Source organism: Vigna umbellata, chromosome 5 (genome assembly GCF_029865625.1).
Source record: "Vigna umbellata cultivar VRB3 chromosome 5, Vumbellata_1.0, whole genome shotgun sequence".
NCBI lineage: Eukaryota > Viridiplantae > Streptophyta > Magnoliopsida > Fabales > Fabaceae > Vigna > Vigna umbellata.
This window is the reverse complement of record NC_142169.1, coordinates 3,171,670-3,190,813: the sequence shown is the minus strand read 5'-3', so window position 1 is coordinate 3,190,813 and position 19,144 is coordinate 3,171,670. Positions and strand designations below refer to the sequence as shown.

General features: G+C 31.5%; 1 protein-coding gene and 1 non-coding gene across 2 annotated transcripts; one reads left to right on the top strand and one right to left on the bottom strand.

The window, feature by feature from the left end:
• The first annotated feature begins 9,395 nt into the window (after window positions 1-9,395).
• On the top strand, window positions 9,396-16,282 carry LOC124833345 (Actin binding Calponin homology (CH) domain-containing protein). The gene is made up of 14 exons (XM_047307806.2): window positions 9,396-9,769; window positions 9,930-10,100; window positions 10,727-10,968; window positions 11,055-11,226; window positions 11,663-11,701; window positions 11,900-11,968; window positions 12,047-12,163; window positions 12,591-12,802; window positions 13,508-13,663; window positions 13,950-14,149; window positions 14,318-14,475; window positions 14,950-15,046; window positions 15,598-15,689; window positions 15,995-16,282. The coding sequence occupies exons 1-14, from the start codon at window positions 9,683-9,685 to the stop codon at window positions 16,181-16,183; spliced, it is 2,001 nt and encodes a 666-aa protein (XP_047163762.2). The 5' UTR covers window positions 9,396-9,682; the 3' UTR covers window positions 16,184-16,282.
• An 85-nt stretch (window positions 16,283-16,367) lies between these two features.
• On the bottom strand, window positions 16,368-16,440 carry TRNAK-UUU (transfer RNA lysine (anticodon UUU)). Its single transcript has one exon. It is a non-coding gene; the product is annotated as a tRNA-Lys (tRNA).
• Between the last annotated feature and the right edge of the window lie 2,704 nt (window positions 16,441-19,144).

Here is a 19,144-nt window from a genome sequence, read left to right as displayed (position 1 = left end):
TGTTTATGGACAAATTCACAAAAATAGATTTTCAAATAAGGAACCTAAGTCCTAAGGTGGCCATGCACCATATGGTCACTATCCTAAGACCTAGACCTTTCGCTAACAGTTTGTGCATGAAACCTTCCATCGACCTAAATAAGTTAAGGCAAAGAAAGGTGATTTATATAGTTGGACGAGTTAAGAGACTTCCACAAAAAGGTCCAAGTGGAAGAGGTTGGAGATAAGAAAGCCCAAGAGAAGAAATTGTTCAGAAGAAAACAATGCGTGAAGCACACGAGAGAATCTACTAGGAGGGCACATTTTAATAAATACACCCCTTGATCCAAAATCATGGACAAAGCATTAAGTGCGGACGTGATGTTGCATCCTAGAAAGACATCAACCCCATCAAGCAAGACACCAACAAATACTGTCAATATCACTACAACCTTGGCCACAATATAAATGATTACATCACACTTAAGTAAAAAATTGAAAAGTTAATCCAAGCAAGACATTCGAAGAGGTTCATCCAGAACAATAGAGATTCCCAATGAATTGATTTGGGTCGATATAAATGGGATGAGCGAGCCAAGCCAAGGTGAGAAATGAGTAGAAGTAGAAATAGAAATAGAGATCAACCTTTGAAAAGGGTATCATTAATATAATATTAGGAGGCTTTGCCAAAGGGGGAAACATAGCCTCTACTCACAAAAGACACCTAAGATCTCTCAAATAATGAACCTGGTGGAGAATATACCAAAAACCATGTCACCCATCATGTTCTCTTATGAGGATTTTCTGGCACTCGATCCTGATCAGGACAATCCGATGGTCATATCCATCGAGCTGGAAGACTATGACATTAACATAATACTCATTGACCAGGGTATCTCCATTAACATTTTTTATTGAAGATCTTCCTTAAAATGGAAATCTTTGGGACCTCATTATTCCGTATAACGAGTAAATAGTAGAATTTTCAAGGGAGTGTGTAAATACATGCAAGTATTTGGACCTTAGAACCCATTTTTGTCAAGGAAAGGACAATAGAGAAATCAAGGATAGATACCTCCTAGTGGAGGCCAATACATCTTACAAATGTGGTGATAGAGCAGAAGGCTTCAAGGGAAGCATTCCTATAATGTTCTTCTTCTCTCACAATGCCTTTTTATTGGGTGTAGTATTTTGATCATATCTTTTTACTTTAGTGATCTGCATAAATATCAAGAAACAAAGTATACAAGTATCAAAGTACTTTATTGTTCATGCATTAAATGTTTTGAACGTTGATAAATGTTAGGATGTATTGTGTGTTCAAAACATTTTATCATTTGTCATGTCATTCATAAATGCATTGCTTTGTAAAACATACAACATGTATAATCAGATGGTATGAACATTAAAGGCATTCAAAGACTGGCGTTTAACGATTATTCATCAGACGATATATTCTTTAAAAAGCTTTGTTTGAGATAACACTATATTGAATAGAAACTTATTTTAGTCTTAGTGTAAGAGATAGACTTTCGTTTGTATGAGACGCTAGCTTGTTTTGCTCATATAGTTTATTAGATGATTTAAAGGAGAGATACTTTCTTTTAGACATTGTTTCTGATTTTAGTTCATTAGACAATTTCTTCTCTAGATGCTATTTATTTTAGATAGCTTTCCATAAACAATAATATTTCCTTTAATGCTTATTTTTAAACTTTAAAACCTGAGTTGCTTATACGGTTTATTCTATAGACGATATTGTCTTAAAAATAATCTCTAGGCCACTGAAAATTGGTTTGTAAAGCTGACCTATGGATTAGTTTAGTTTAGGGAAAACTGTTGGTTTAAAAAAGAACTGATTAGATGCAACGATATTTTCTATTGGTTAAGAAATTATTTTATGTTAAGGCTTGAATGTGCATTTTTTTAAGATATTTTTTTAAGCATATGGATTGATGTAGTGCAGTGATTGACTTAAGACTTGGTATGAAAAATTTTAGTTAAGGATAAAAAATGAAAGAAGGTTATGGGTATGCATGAATCAGACTTTAAGTTTAGAAGTGGTGCAGTGCATAATGGAGCAAAAGTTGTTGGTATAAGTCTTGGTGCGTTGTGCAGACAGATACAGTGATGAAAGACTGAAGTTGTCTTAGAATTTTAATTAAGCTTGAAAATAGCGTGACATGGTGTTTATGTGTGAATTATCAGTTAAGGATGACTTGGTGTGATGCAAAATTGAATGAATGCTACTGAAATTTTTGGTGCAGTATAGACTTGCTGGTGTTGATAAATGGTTAAGCAAGCTGCTAGAATATTTATGTTACATGTAGATAATTTGTCAGTTCTGTTTTTTATTTATTTATTTATTTAAGCTTTAAGTGTGCATGTTGTTTCAAAATTTTGATTAAGTTGTTTTCATGTTGCTAGGTATATGATTCATGAAATAAGTTCTTGTTTTGTCTTTATAAAAATTGGCTATTAAGAGTTGTGGCTTTGTTGATTAAATTTTATGTGTTATTTTTTCGTTTTTTAAACGAGACTTGTTAGTGTCTTTGATTAAATTTTTTATGTGTTTTGTCAAACCATACTTGTTGTTGGAAACCATGAATGTTGTGCAAGTTGTATATGTGGCTTGAGAATGACACATGGTTATTTTGTAAGTGCATAAATTTGATGGATGAATCGCATTTGAGTATAATTGAGTTGCTTTTGGTCGTGGTTGAATTGTTCTTGTGGTGTGGTGATTGTTTGTTTAGTGTGAAGCTGGAAGACGTGTTTGGTAGCTATGTCTTCTTTATGTAACCTGTAAAGCCGAGTTTTATTCATTTCACCTGTGGAAGGTAGGGAAATGGATCTTTTTTACCTAAGTGAGGTAGTGAAAAAGGAGAGGTTCGAGTGTTGTACCTTTTCGCTTGTGTTGGCAAGATGACTTAAATCATTCTTCTTTGGGAAGCAGGGGAAACAAGTTTGTGTTGTGAGGGCGAGACAACTCAAACCATCCCTCTTTGTGTTGGAAGTTCCACATCGACTAGAGATAAGGCCAAATTATAATATATAAGTGAGGTGCAAACCTCACCCTACAAGCCGGTTTTGTGGGGTTGAGTTAGGCTTTAAACCCACTTTCTAATATGGTATCAGAGCCATGGTTAGTGCCTATCCTAGCGAGTTCTAAGTGGGCATTCTATTCTTCTATTGGACCACCCAATTTCTACTATCACGCACGAGATGTCTATACCTCGGCGTGAAGGGGGTGTGTTGGAAGTTCCACATCGACTAGAGATAAGGCCAAATTATAATATATAAGTGAGGTGCAAACCTCACCTTACAAGCCGGTTTTGTGGGGTTGAGTTAGGCTTAAAAACTCACTTTCTAATACTTTGGTAAGCAAGTGGTGTGACACTAGGTTACAGGAGAATGACATATTGTTTGGATATTACTAGGTGGTGATATGTTTTGGAGTTTCATGAATGTTGTTATTTCATGGCTTTGGAGGAGTTCTTGGTCTATACGAGTGTGTTTGTGTTTTGTTTTGGTTAACTCAATCTTGCTTTGTGTGTGTTTGTGCAATGTTCATATAACTCGTGTTGTTATACGGGAGCAGATATAGTTGCAGATGACATTGAAGTGAGTTAAAGTGACGAGAAGAGCTGAAAATCTGTGGGGGATTTTGAAATTATAACTTGGAACATTTTGGAGTTTTTGAGCTGCAAGGGTCACTTTTTAAACATGACTCAACAATATAAACGGTATATTCAAACAAGTACAACAAGTAACTTTCGAATAATACTTTGTAATACAAACCTCTTTGCATATAGTCTATGACGATGCTCAAACTTGGGGGCCAATGTATAGTACAAATCGATCGGTCAAACATCTAAGAGTAGTAAACCAACCTATAAGTTGATTGGTCATGTCAATCTTTGACATCGAACATGACTTATCAGTGGATATCCAGTGCAATTAACCAGTCTAAAAGCAACTTAGCACAAATCAACTAAATATTTGTATTAAAACACGATTGAGTATTAGAGTACCTTTTACATATATCACCTGAATGATTCAAGAATGATTTAAACATTCTATACATTAGACATACTAGAAATTGGAGTAATATGAAGACCAAGACATCAAAGAGTTAAAAGTGATTTTATAGAAATAATTAAAAAAAAACAAAGATAATAATTTTATAGGTTTTCTTTAATTTCGTTTATGCATATTTAAAGAAAAAAATTGTCGAAAGGGGAGAAATAAAGAGAATGGTATATTCACTTATATTCAAAAAAGAAAAAAAAAATCATTTTCTAACAATACATTCTTTTTTAAATTTTGATATATATGTATAGACATACTCACACGCCGTTTATGTAAATTATTATTTTTAGTGTTCCATCTTAATTTGATATAAAAAGAGAAATATATTTTTCAGCTTTGGTATCAAATAATAAAAAAGTGTATTAAATAATGGCCCAAGAGAATAAGAAAAAGAAATATAAAAGAATGTAAAAAGACTAAAATCTTAACTAGAAATTTCAATCCTCTCCTTAAAAGCATGATGTTAATTGTGAAAGAATGCGATTTGTTGTATCTATCAAGTCTCTTCTTTAGAGGTAACATGTCTATTGTTCAGTCCTTATTGGCAAATAAAAAAGGTTATCACAATTAAATATAACTCTAACCACCACGCTAAGCTAAAGTCTAAAAGTCATTAACCCCTCCTAAACAATTTGAAAGTCTTCTTTGCTATTTATAGAAAACAACAATTTAATTTAATTTTGTAATACTTTTGAAAACACCCAAAGTGTGTATGTAATTAATTATGCATAATTTTAATTAATGCTTTTGTCACATTCTGGAATTATTATTACTATTATTTTATTACCATCATTATCAAGTGGGTAGTTATCCCTTTGCAATTATGGATCTATGTAGCTTGTAGTTGGCACTTTCTCTTCCAACTTTTATGGAATTCATTGTGTTCATGTGTACAATCACATGTTCAGCTTAAAAGTGCAAGATCTTCACTTCAAATTCTTTTTATTCCAAATACACTATAATCGAACATTATGCATAATTGAAGTAATAAATAAGACAAACGGTTAAATCATATTTTTACATAAAAAGTATTTGTCCTCTTTTCATTTCAAATTAAACAATCATATAATTTTATTTCTTTTATCTATTTATTTTTTAGTTTTTAGTTTTGTCTAACTTATCCTGCTTTATCTTTCTCGTTTATTTTTCTGCCAAACAAAACATCACTGCTATTACCAGAAAAAAAAAAAACTTCAACTCGCCCTTAATCGCATTCAATATTCCGTGAGAATGCTTCATCGGCTAAAACTTTAAAATTAAATATCACTATTACATAAGTTAACAATAATGTAAAATTAAGTTAAACTCAATCAGCAAAAAATGCCAGATGCACCAAATGAAGAAAAACAAAACTTTTAACTAAAGAAACTTTAATATTAATAAAAATCCAAGTAACGTAATCCAATAAAAACTTTCATTGATAATAATTATTTAGTATAACACAACTTCTTTTTTAGTCTCATAGTATTAATATATAGCTTTATTTTTATAAGTAGAGTAAATAACAGTACTAGAAAAAATTAATAAGTATCTAGCCAAACAATATAGATAACTAGATACATGAAAAATTGGTATAAAATTCTTCTTGAAGGTAATTCTTTTGAACTTTTTTATACTTGATATACTAGTTACTATTATGTTTTATTTTCCTCTCTCTCAAGGACTTCTTTACTTAAGTAAAAACAAAATCATCTCGCAATGAGTTATAGGTCCTTCTTACATTTCAAAAGAGGGTATTTTTTGCATCATTTTTCAAGGAAATAAAAAGACAAAAAAATGTACTCCATCGGTAATACACTTGATAGATTTTCTCCTCACCCATTAATTGGGATTGTAATTAACCAAACTTATTTTATTCTTAAAGATAAATTTTTCAAAGGTAACATATTTGTCATCATTTTTAAGTCATTTTTATCTGTATGAATTTTTTTAATGAGAATTATTTTATCTCTAAAATACATTTTGTATTTGATGATGTTAAACCTTAATATGTTTTAGTCTCGGATGAAAATGAAGTTTTTCTTGAGATGAATTGTATCTTGATTATCATAATATAAAATATGTTTTTATCGTGATAGTCCTAATTTTTATAAGAATTTTTATATTTTGAAGAGTTTAATGCCATAGTTTATTCACCCTTTAAAATATTTTCTTTTCTTCATTGGGTTGTTTAGATGCAAGTACATTCATTATTTATCCTAACAAACGAAAACGAAAGCATATGTTGTCATAGCTTTGTCGGATGATTAAATGCAAATTCATAAATAGGTACAAGCTTAACTTTGTTTAGCTCAACAAACACAAGTCATAACTTTGTCCAACTAATTTAACACAAGTTTATAACTTTTCCTGGTCAAACAAATGCAAACTCATAATTTAGTTTGACATGCATGCATGTGCGTGTGTTAGGAAAATGTTTTCTTATAAGATAGGACTTAATTTAAAATACATTACAAAATAAGTTAAGTCATATCAATTAGAGATTCTCATATAACGAAAGCAAATGTTATACTCTATGCGAAAAGTTAGAGTAAGATGAGTCATTCTCTTAACTCTAAAATTACGATAACATCGTACAACAAAATCATTCAAATAAATTTAATATTGAATAAAATAACTTTTCAAAATTTTAGGTTATACTGTAATCGTGAATCGTTACATACCAATCATGCCAAAACAAAAGTTGATCACAAAAGTAATTTACTTCAAAATTACATAAATTTTTCTATCATATATGAATATTTTGAGTTCAAAATTAAACACTTATAATTATCAATCTTTCATAAATAATTTTTATATATATTTTGGATTCAAAATTTGACACTTACAACTATCAATATTTTATGAATCATATATGTATATTTTTATTCAAAATTTGAAACTTACAATTCTCAATCTTTTATTAATCATCTCTATATATTTGGAGTTCAAAATCTAGTACTTATAATATTTTATCAATCATTTTTGCATATTTTAAGTTCAAACTTTTTGACATAGTCATACTCTAAGTATTTTTGGATACGTTAAACAATGTCATTATACATTTACGCGTAATGATTTTACGTTAATATGAATAGTTGTTAATAGGTTGTATGCCTCGACAAATACAACTTGGGAACTACACAATCTCTTGTTAGTTTTATAAACTAAGTTCAAGAGAATGTGAGTTGAACTATCACAAATTTTTACATATAGTTATAATGAGAATCATATTAAATATTTGAATTTCAAAATATGGTTGCTTTGAATTAACACATACAATTATGAATGTAACAAATCAAGAAATAAAGAGAGTGAAATATCAAGACAACAAATTTTTATACTAATTCACTCTATACAAACATATACATATTTAAGTATAATCACTATATCATAAAAAATAACCTCAAAAATAGATAAAAAAAGTTTGAAGGATAGATAGTGTGATGTCCACAATTTATTCATTAGGCTAAGTAGATTTATATGGAATGAAACCACATAATGGTTTGAAGATTAGAACAAAGTATGAAATGACTTGATAAAGGTAATGAATCATGGTTTATTAATTTTTCAAATGCTCTAACAAATAAATGATAATATGTTTATGATCTTCGTTTGCAGGTAAAACCATCTACAACTAAATTGAGAATTATTAATCTTTCTTAACATTATGATTTGAGAGTTAATCTTTCAATTAGTAAACCAATATAAGGGAAAACTATAGGAAACTAACTATATTTAATCAATAATCATATTCACAACCCATTTTGACAAACTATGTACCTTAATATGCATAACGCAACCACTAAACCAACTTCTTCTTGAGAATGTTCAATTCAATTGTTTTTTTAAACAACCATCTATTTAACAAAACTCAAATAACATTCACTTCTCAACATTCAAATAGTTTTAGTTTTCTAAACAAAACACCGTAGAAACAAAAATCTTGTGACATAGTCACCTTCACATCCAAATAATTTATCCTAGGTTCTACACTACATAAATAACTTTCCTTAGTAAAAACCCTTACTCCAAAGAAAGTTTCACCTCAACATATTCAAAATTTAAAAACCTACAATAAAATATCTAAACATATTCAAATTTTAACGTGAAGTTAACTAAATTGAGATGATCACTTTTCATAACTGAATCTCATCAAAATTGATGACAAAACCATAAAAGTAAAATTAATTTTTATTTTATTAGGTTAAATTTAATTAAAATTAAATTTTAATTTATATTTAATTTAATTTATATTACATTATATATATATATATATATATATTGTAATTTTATTTAAAAAATGTATAAAATATATTTTTGAAATTTTTTTCAGGTATCCGCAGTTTTAAAATACTCGCAAATATTTTCTAAATGAATACCCATACGGGTAGCAAGTGAGTTGTGAATCGGATTTTTTTTTACAGGTCAGGTTGCGGGTAAACACTATTCGTACCCGATCCGACCCATTGTCATCCCTAATTATAACTCTTAAAACAATCAATTTAATATTAAGTGTAAAACTTAATATACCGTCCAAATATTCTACTACCATTATGAAAATATTCTACTCTACTATCATTATCAATGTATGTAGTATATATTGTCACTATAATTATAGTCATTGTTGAAAATTTATTATCTCAAAATGTTTTTTTTATTAAATAAATTTAGTGATAAATGATTACCTTTTAATACTAAAAATCGTTAATTTTTTTTGTTCGGTTAAAATGCTTGTCCGGTTAAAATAAAAAGTTCATAAAAAAATTCAGTAATATATTATTACATCTAAAACTTTACTGTTTAAAACTTAAATCCGAACTTAATTGCATTCGATACCACTTTGCTTTATCAACTGTTATTTCAATTATCAATATAAAATTTAGAATTAAATAAGTTTTTTTATATAAAATTTCAGATTTTGAGTGGTTTTTCTGGATCTTGTTGTCCAAAATTTGTTCTTATTAATTATGAACAATGAAAACAGTCCAGAGATTAAAATAAACATAAAATTTGAAATTTGAGAAAAGTTTAAAACTTATTTAAACTATAGTTTAAAAGAAACCGTTGGCATAATGAAGTAAGTCCACTTGGGTTTGAAAAACCCTCGTTAAAGATTATAATATATTAACCCACATAAAGATATAGCTTGGAAGGAAAACTTTATCTGAACCCAAGTTAATTACATGTCTAGGATAATAACTCTATCGTACTAAATCTTAGAATACTATAAAGGATTCTGATAAAAGTTTTTGAAAAAAATTTCTTTTAACGGCAACATAAGGGTCCCCATCAAAAGTTTTTAAGGAACTAGGGACTTAGATAATGTGACATTCATTTTTGTGTGTAATAATTTGAATTCTCTTTCTTTTTCTCTCTCTCCCACCAGAGCAACTTTGAACTGTGACAGCTCCTCTCTGTCCCAAAGTGTTGGTCTTCTTCCAACTTCTCCTTCTGTGACACTCTCCAACCCTTTTCTACTTTTTATAAACTCCAGAGAGAGAGTGTTGTGTGTTAGAAAGCAACTTGTTAGAGAAAACCAGAAACACAAGCTTTGTGTTTCTTTCCTCTCTCTCTTCATTCTGCATTTGGTGCAAGAAACAGACTTCAATCATAATTTATAGCTACAGATATGTCTGGTCACTGGGGTATTCTTGTTTCAGATCCATGGCTTCAGAACCAGTTCACCCAGGTGGAGCTTCGCAGCTTGAAATCTCAAGTAAGTTCATCATGGTTGGTTTTGTTCGCAAGGAGGTTCATCGTGTTTTTTAAGGATGTTTTTTGAGTATTTGATGTTGTTTTCCTTGAAAAACTGGAATTTGATGTTGTCAGTGCAATTGGGGTGGTGGGTTGTGTTTTTTTTTTAATGGTTGGTGCAGTTCGTGAGCATGAGGAGGGAGAGTGGAAGGCTTGCGGTTGGGGACTTGGCTTCCAAGATGTCAAGGTTGAAGGTTGTGGGAGAGAATCTCAGTGAAGAAGAGAGAGCTTCTTATATTCAGGATTTGTATCAGAACACAAGTGAAGAGGTTGATTTTGAATTGTTTCTCAAGGTGAGCTTTATCATCTGATCCTTTCAAGCATCAACTTTTTAAGGATACTGGATCCTTGTACTTTTTCACATATCACCCTTTTTTTCCTTCCTAGTAGTGATTTATTATCCTGATCTATTCTGATCTTCTCATCTACTCAATTTCAATATGAGAAATGAAATTAGTGTTATCTGGTATTTTTCTTTGCTCTGGTACTAAAAAAGGTAACATGATAACAGCTGAAGTGGTTGATTGAATGAGGCTTTTCTTTGTATTTAATTCAAGAGGAAACAAAGAAAAGAAAGAGAGAAAAAGTAATATTTCCATTTTCCCTATTGTTTGAACCTTTGATCCAAAAGATCTATATAAAGTTTTTCGTACAGAAAGAAAAAGAGTTGTAAATGTAATTAGAAATCAAATTTAATCAGCATTTCCCAGAAACTTGGAGAATTATTTTCAATTTGCCTTGCATATTTTGAAGTGCAGCCGTATTTTGGAAAAATTTCTGTTGCTTTAGTAAGTAAACATCATACGGGGGATTAAACTTGGAACTGGTTCACCTTTTAAAAAGTGAAACAGTTTCAGTAGTTGTGTCCAAATCAAAGTTAATTTGAGTGATTTTAATAATGGTGCTATAATGATGACAGGTTTACTTAAAACTGCAAAGTTTTGAAAGTTCTAGGACGGGGAGTAATGCAAAAAACTCATCAGCGTTCCTCAAGGCTGCAACAACCACATTGCTTCATACAATAAGTGAATCTGAGAAGGCATCATATGTTGCACATATAAATAACTATCTTGCAGGAGATGAATTTCTCAAGAAATGCCTTCCTATTGATTCTTCAACCAATGACCTATTTGAGATAGCAAAAGATGGTGTTCTTCTTTGGTACTATACTTTTATTGTTTATCTTCTTATGTTGCTCAATATAACTCAGTTTTTTCATCCTTTAATAAGAATTACGTTTGTTGCAGTAAGCTGATTAATGTGGCTGTTCCACGGACCATTGATGAAAGGGCAATCAATACAAAAAGATTACTTAATCCATGGGAAAGGAATGAAAACCACACGCTTTGCCTGAACTCTGCTAAAGCAATTGGATGTACAGTAGTCAACATTGGAACTCAAGACCTCATTGAAGGAAGGGTATGTTTGAGTGCTATGTGGTCTCTACATTAAAGCCTTTCTATTTCTCAGCAACTGGATCACTGTGATAATGAATCTCAGAATTAATTATTATATTAGACTTAGGATGTGCCTCTTGCAAGGTAGTGTTGCTAAGTTTCGTCATATTTAAGATATTTTATTTCACTGTCATAATCTAAGAAACTGTAGATCCATGTTATGCCTTTCTGTCCACATCACGAGCTCTAAGGTGGATTATAATTTTTTTATTAGAGTTAGATCTTTTAAATGAATTCTCTCAACATTTTTATAGGACTTGTTAGCCCATGTTATCAGAATATCTTTCTTTGAATTCAGTTTTTGATAATGTAGAAATTACCTCTCCACCTTTCTGCTTTTTCTTTTTTTTTTTTTCAATTTGTGGGTTGGTGTCTTATTTGTTTTGTTTTAATTTCAGCGTCATCTGGTGCTTGGATTAATTTCACAGATTATTAAGGTAAATGGTCATTAATGTTAAGTTCAGAATTGTTTTGTCTAGATTGCTAAAATTTATTACCTTATATGAATAGATCTTCATTTTTTTTATCTAATTATGCATTCTTGTTTTGGTATCAATGAAATTGGTAGAGACTGCATGCTGCATATTAAATTTTACAAGGAAAAACTTTTGACATTCCTAATGGTGGTAAATTAGATACAACTATTGGCGGATCTGAACCTAAAGAAAACACCACAGCTTGTGGAGTTGGTCAGTGATAATGAGGTAAATACTTGTTTTCATCATCTTTTCATACTTCTCATCATTGTTATGTTTGTTACCTTCAACTTTCTGAAATAACAGGGTATGGAAGAGTTGATGAGTCTGGCACCAGAAAAGATTTTGTTAAGGTGGATGAATTTCCATTTGAAGAAATCAGGTTACAAGAAGATAGTCACGAACTTCTCCTCTGATGTTAGGGTAATGGAGTATATTTTTAAACATAAATGTAGCTATGCTATGTTATATATGATGTTAATATGTGTTTTGTTCAAATGAGCAGCCTCTTGAATAATAATTTGTTGATTAGATTTACTATTGGAAGTTGGAAGTTGGAACTTTTAGTATTAGAATGAGCTGTAGGGGTTTGAAATCTTTTTCATCTGATGTAAAACAGGAGATAAGTAACTTTAATATTGAGGATTAATAAAGTGAATTATCCCATGAGGATTTTTTTTGAGTAAAACATATTTCTTGAAAGATTCATTGTACACTTTTTCTACTTTTCATGCTGGGAAATACAGGAAATCATTAGTCAGTATTATGAACTATTAGTTATAGCAAAACCTTTTTGAGCAAAGTTCAGGCAAATAGCCTTTTCTTAAAATATATGGTTCTGACACTGCAGGATGCAGAAGCTTATGCTCACCTTCTAAATGTTCTTGCACCTGAATACACTAATCCATCCACATTGGCTGTCAAAAATCCTTACGAAAGAGCAAAATTAGTTCTTGAACATGCTGATAAGATGGGTTGCAAGCGATACATAACGGCGAGAGATATAGTGGAAGGTTCCCCAAATCTTAACCTTGCTTTTGTTGCACATATTTTCCAACACAGGTGATAATGATCTTTCTATTGAGCACACATTATGAGTTTAAATTGTTCCATTTTTGAGTTGTTGGCTATATATAAGACCTAAGATGGAAATCTATTTTAGGATTTGATTAAGGATTGTATTATTGAAGTGGTTTCCTTATATATCTGAGGTACTTTTTCATTCTTGACTTTTGTGAGACCCTAACGGTAGACTTCAGAAACAGCTTTCAGCCTTGAGTAAAATTAACAACCTATCTTATTCTCTGTGACTGAGTATGTTCCCAATGAATCCTTCTCTATTGAATCTCACTTTCACCATATTTCTCAGTGTCACACTTTTGTGTTCTTCTGTTATCATTTAATTAGAGGCTCTTCCTGCAAGAAATTGCCAGATTGGTTATTCTCCAGTGTATGATGATTTGTGCCTGACTAAACAACGGTCATTTGAACATTCAGTTGATACTCTAAATGTTAATGTGTTCATTTTAATTATGTGTCACCCCATTAGCCAGATTTTGAAATTTACTTATTCAAGTTATTAGAATAGGTGTAAATAGATGTGCAATTTTGAACACCTAAATCTTCATTTGGCTGTCCCTTTTATTGACTTTGAATGTGATTTGATTAACCTATATATGATTCCATTATATCTCCAATAAAAAGTTTGCAAATTTATATTTGGGGTTTAAGAAATATATGTAAGCAAACTTAATTTCCCTCTTACAGGAATGGACTATCAACCCAAGCAAAACAAAGTTCTCTCCTTGAAAACTTGTTAGATGACACCCAAGACTCTAGAGAAGAGAGAGCATTTCGCCTCTGGATCAATAGCCTTGGAAATTCAACATACATCAACAATGTCTTTGAGGATGTTAGAAACGGGTGGAGTATCTTATTTTCACTATATTTCTTACAGATGATGAGGAATATGAACTGGTCTTGTTAATCTTTTCTATGTAATTGAAAACTGTGAGATTGGTTCAATAATTTCACTTTACAAATTTCTCACCGGATAAGAATGTTATAATCATTCAAATAATGACAATGTATATTTAAATAATTCTGACATTTAGGAATTGTGTGACATGATTCTCTTTTGATTTGACAACAGTTTACATTGTTTTCATATGAGATTTACATCTTCTGAATGTGTTGTACTTGTTTACAGGTGGGTACTCTTGGAGACTCTAGACAAAGTGTCACCAGGGATTGTGAATTGGAAGATTGCTAATAAGCCACCTATTAAGTTGCCATTTAAAAAAGTAGAGAATTGCAATCAAGTGGTGAAAATAGGGAAACAGCTTAAATTTTCCCTGGTAAATATTGCTGGGAATGACATTGTGCAGGGTTATAAAAAATTAATACTAGGTATGTTGGCCTTAAAACTATGTTCTGTTGCTTGGTTTGAGTCAATTTATCCACTGAAAATATGCCAACCATCAATTCATTGTTCCTTTGTCCCTTCTATAAAACTTTTTATCTGATATTAGAGGATGCTAACACTATTTAACCAAACATGGTTGATTTTATCTTCAGCATATTTGTGGCAGTTGATGCGATACAACATCCTACAACTTCTAAAAAACTTGAGATTTCACTCTCATGGGAAGGAAATAACTGATGCTGATATTCTCCGATGGGCAAACAGCAGAGTCAGTAGTTCAGAAAGTCAAAGCCGAATAGATAGTTTCAAGGTATTTTGAACACACACACACACATATATATGATTCATTCTAGTACAAATGACTGACTCTCGTGTTCTTTGTAATATTTGATAGTTTTATTGGTTTTCCTCTGGTGCTTGCCAAATAAAGAGATACTGTACTCTTGCATGACAAACAGTTCATTTTGTAGTACCCTTCTGATATACATGCATTATACTTCTACTCAAGAAAAGATCCCAACTATATTTACTGGGATATATCAGTAATCAAAAGCTAGATTGGCTATGCAGTTATGTTTGCTTCTAAAGATGATTTTTGTTATATGGAACATGAAAAAGTATAGTAATTTTCCTGAGCTAGTTTATCTCTTTTCTTGATACATCTTTTAGGTGTATTTGGTTAGTGATGCATGGTGCTTTTGGACAAATAGTTTGTATTATTTATTCAGAGAATAAACTATTACCAAATTAGGTTGGTTGATTGTTATAATTATTCAAATTGCAGGACAAGAGTGTATCAGATGGAATTTTTTTCCTTGAGCTTCTTAGTTCTGTGCAACCTAGAGCTGTAAATTGGGGTCTTGTAACAAAAGGAATAACTGGTATGTTTTCTTTCTACTCTTTAATGTTTTTGGCTTGCATGCATGTTTTCTGAATATCCTTCTGTGATGAATCAGATGTGATGTGGACTCCAATAATTATGTTCCAACCAGAGTTTTGGATTCGTTATGGTCATTAATGACTTTGCTTGAAAACTGTAACATCACTCATTTCATTGGATTTTTCTATTCTAATTACATCATTAAAGCAAACATAGCTTTTCATTTTTCATGTAATCCTGTCCTACTTTGGTTGTAGTGTGTAAGAAAATCATGTCTTGGGCCATTTATAATCCATTTTTCATTAACATCTGACAACAGGCAGATTCAATAATCCATTTTATTGCAATTGCATTGATTATGTCTTTATATATTTTATATGATTTAAATTCCAACTATCATGAAATTCTCTCAAGCTGAAGTTATCTCACTCCTTCTACATGAAGTGAACTACAAAAATTATGTTCTTCACTTGCATAATGGTGTTGCATGAAATGGACATAAATTTGGAACCAGGAGAAGATTTGTGCTGATCTGGTTTATAAATCGTGCAGATCAGGAGAAAATGATGAATGCCACCTACATTATCAGTATTGCAAGAAAGCTTGGTTGTTCAATATTCTTGCTTCCTGAAGACATCACTGAGGTAAACATTTAGCAAACATTCATGTTGAGGTTTTTGTCATTGACTTCAAAACATTTAGCAAACATTCATGTTGAGATTTTTGTCATTGACTTCAAAACATTTAGCAAACATTCACTTTCTACTCAATTACTGAAACATCAGTTTTACTGCTTGTTTGGAAAAATACTTATTTAAGGTAAACAATCCTCAAAAAGTTTTAAACTGCAAGATTTTGACACAATGGATATTATGAATGTGACTAATGTGGCTGCAATTGTATTGGTGTTTTTTGTAACAACTTTTGAATGGTATTTTGCTTATTGCAGGTTAATCAAAAGATGATCCTTACTCTAACAGCTAGCATAATGTATTGGTTCTTGAAACACCCTCTTGAAGAAAGAACAGTAGCAAGTTCAGACAGTGAGAGTGGGAGCCAATTGGAGACTACATCAAATTCAACACTGGATGATTCTGCTTCTGATTCATCGTCAGCAGAAGAGAATGGAAGCATGTAAATATGACTTGTGAAAGTTTTTGTTATGATCAATATATAAATAATTGAACCCACTCTTTCTAGTGATGATCAAAATATCAAATATGGCAAATTTCATCAACCTTTTTTCCATATAAGAGTTTTAGATGCTGATAATAATCACCACAAAACAGAGATTAAAGGATCAGAAAAGCAAAAAGAAAATCCGCCGTCTGTGGGAATCGAACCCACGACCACATGGTTAAAAGCCATGCGCTCTACCAGCTGAGCTAAGACGGCTGGACAATATTTACATTATTTTATACTTAGAATAAAATATACATAAATTTCACTGACAACATGATTCCGACAAAATTGATATCTTTTTAAGATTGTGGCAAGTGAAAAATAAAAATGAGTATTTTAGATTTATGTAAAAAATAAGTTTTAAGAATTCATCCAATTCATTAGATAATTTTACACGTTAAAAATGATACTTTTAGTTTTTGATTTTATGGTTTGACCAACATCCTAAACCTATAATATATGTGTTTTGTAGCGAATTACGAGCTTTATGGGGTTCTTACGAATATACATATTCTAGGAAGGATACATCGTGAAACATTTATATTGGTTCGGTGAAAAACTTTAACCTATATTTTATTTCTGTTAAGATTTTCCATAAAGAAAAAATAAAAAGTAATAACTGCAAAGGACATTTTTTCTTAAATTTCGTCCAATTTTCACAATATTATTTCTCACATTCTCCAAGTTGCTTTTGAACCTTTTATATTATCATATGTTTGCACTGAGTATTACTACCTTTTAAAATCAAAACTTCTACCTTTCATGGTGTTATTTGGAAAAGAGACTCAGTTTCAGAAAATGGGGTTTGTATAGAATTATAAAACTGCTTTGGAGATTTTTGAAAGAAGGCCTACTATATGTTAAACTTTTTGCTGTGGTTCCATTTACTTGGTTTATGGATAATTGTACAACTCAAAACAATTATTCAATTAAGAATTAAACTTGTGAATTTAACTCTGATACCAATTATAAAATTAAACATTTACTACTAGATCAAAAGTTAACATTTATACTTTGTGGGCCTTCTTGACTTCTCTTGGACTATCCTTATCCATGGGCTGAAATTGTGCATAGTGGGCCTCCTTACTGATCCATGAGTTGCCACTAAAAATGAACATAAAAGGCTTAGACTTCTTTATAAGTATCTTCAAGGTCTTGTTAAATCTTGAGTAATGGGACCTTGGTTTGTAATTGGGTGTTGCTCCCTCCACCACCACACCTTTCTCCCTCCACCTCTCCTTTACTATTTTGTCCCTCAGTAAAATTTTATTTTTAGAGTTATTATTTTTTAATTTTACCCATTCACAATATATTTCACTAATAACCTATTATAGTCCCGTACATGAGTAAAATCCTTTTCTTTCATTTTAACATTATATTTCTTCCTCTCTTTCTTTCGTTGTGAGATACTACAAGTTGCAAAGGTTGGTGGTGGTGGAAAGAATTATCAAGCAGTCTCCCTCTCGTGGTGCAGTATCGTTCTCGTGGTGCCGTGGAGTGGTGCAGTGTGTGTCGTGCTTCCTCGTATTCGAATAAACACAACATCCTTCAACAGATGTCAACATCCTTCAACGGATGTCAACATCCTTCAACGGATGTCAACATCTGTTTAAGAAAAAACGGATGTCAACATCTGTTTAAGGAAAAACGGATGTCGACATCCGTTTTACCTTAAACGGATGTTGACATCCGTTGAAGATGTCACCTCCGTTGATGTATACTTTCTTACGCTGGTTGATGCTCTAGACGCTCCTCCACACCACGGCGGCGACGCTCCTTCACACCGGCAATGGAAGCTTTCAAACCAAAAAAAAAACTGGGAAGAAAAAGGAATGAAAGTGCGGGAGGTGAAACGAAAATGGGGAAAGGGGAAGAGAGTTCCGTGGGTGGGTGCTAGGAAAGTAAAATTAGGGTTTCAAATTATTTAAAATAGGGTAAAAGTAAAAATCTTTTTAACTTAAGGATATAATTGTATTTAAAATAATGTGGGGAGGTGGAGGGAGAAAGGTGTGGTGGTGGAGGGAGCAACACCCTTTGTAATTAGGCTTGGGCCCAATTCATCACATCACAACCATATTGTTTTATTACATTATTGTCATTAAAAGCTATGTGGTATATGTTTTTCGGTTCTCTTTTGTAATGTTTCCTTGTAGTATTAAATTTTATTTCATTGTTTCACCTACATCCCAAAATGTGTGCAACAGTATAATGTATGTCTTTAAGTATTATAGTTACAATAATAATACATCTAAATCTTGATTTATATAAATCTATCATAAGGTGGCTAACGGTGTGTCACGTATGATGCCAACTTTAATGGTAACTGTGTGCCACATTTCTATTTTTCTATGAAACTCAAAATAGGGTGCCTGAGTCTAATTCTATCTCTAATTAGATCACAAAAAAGGGTTTTTCATATTCAAATGCAATTTAGGGTTTTCCTACAGTAGGGTTTTTGATTGTGAAGGTTTTCTAATTCAATTGCACATTCATTTTGACAAACATAGGGTTTTTCAAATTCATGTGCCATAGAGATTCATGATAGGTGACACGATGGTTGGAAATGGTGACGCTTATGGCTAGGGTTTGAGTCGCGAAAATAATTGATGTACAACGACGACAATTTTGATTTTTGTTTCTGGATCTATGTTTGATAGGCAGCCATGGAGTTAGGGTTCATGATGAAGGCAATGAAGATGAAGGACGCGCAAAGAGCTTCGCGAATTTGAGTGGCGATTCTGTATGTTTTTGTTTTGCTACAGGTGCGAAGAAGAAGAAGCTTGTGAATGGTGAATGGAGGTTCGCAACTTTGCTTTCCCTAGATTTTCTGTTTTCTATATGATGATAGAAAGAGAATCTTTATTGAACCAAAGGATAAAGCAAACGCATAGCTTATAAGACTTTGATTCCATACAAT

Excerpts from the sequence above, each read along its gene's own strand:
- LOC124833345 (XM_047307806.2), top strand. The coding sequence starts at position 9,683 with ATGTCTGGTCACTGGGGTATTCTTGTTTCAGATCCATGGCTTCAGAAC. Across the intron at positions 10,969-11,054 it reads AAAGATGGTGTTCTTCTTTG|TAAGCTGATTAATGTGGCTG; the intron begins GTACTATACTTT and ends CGTTTGTTGCAG. Across the intron at positions 13,664-13,949 it reads TTTGAGGATGTTAGAAACGG|GTGGGTACTCTTGGAGACTC; the intron begins GTGGAGTATCTT and ends ACTTGTTTACAG.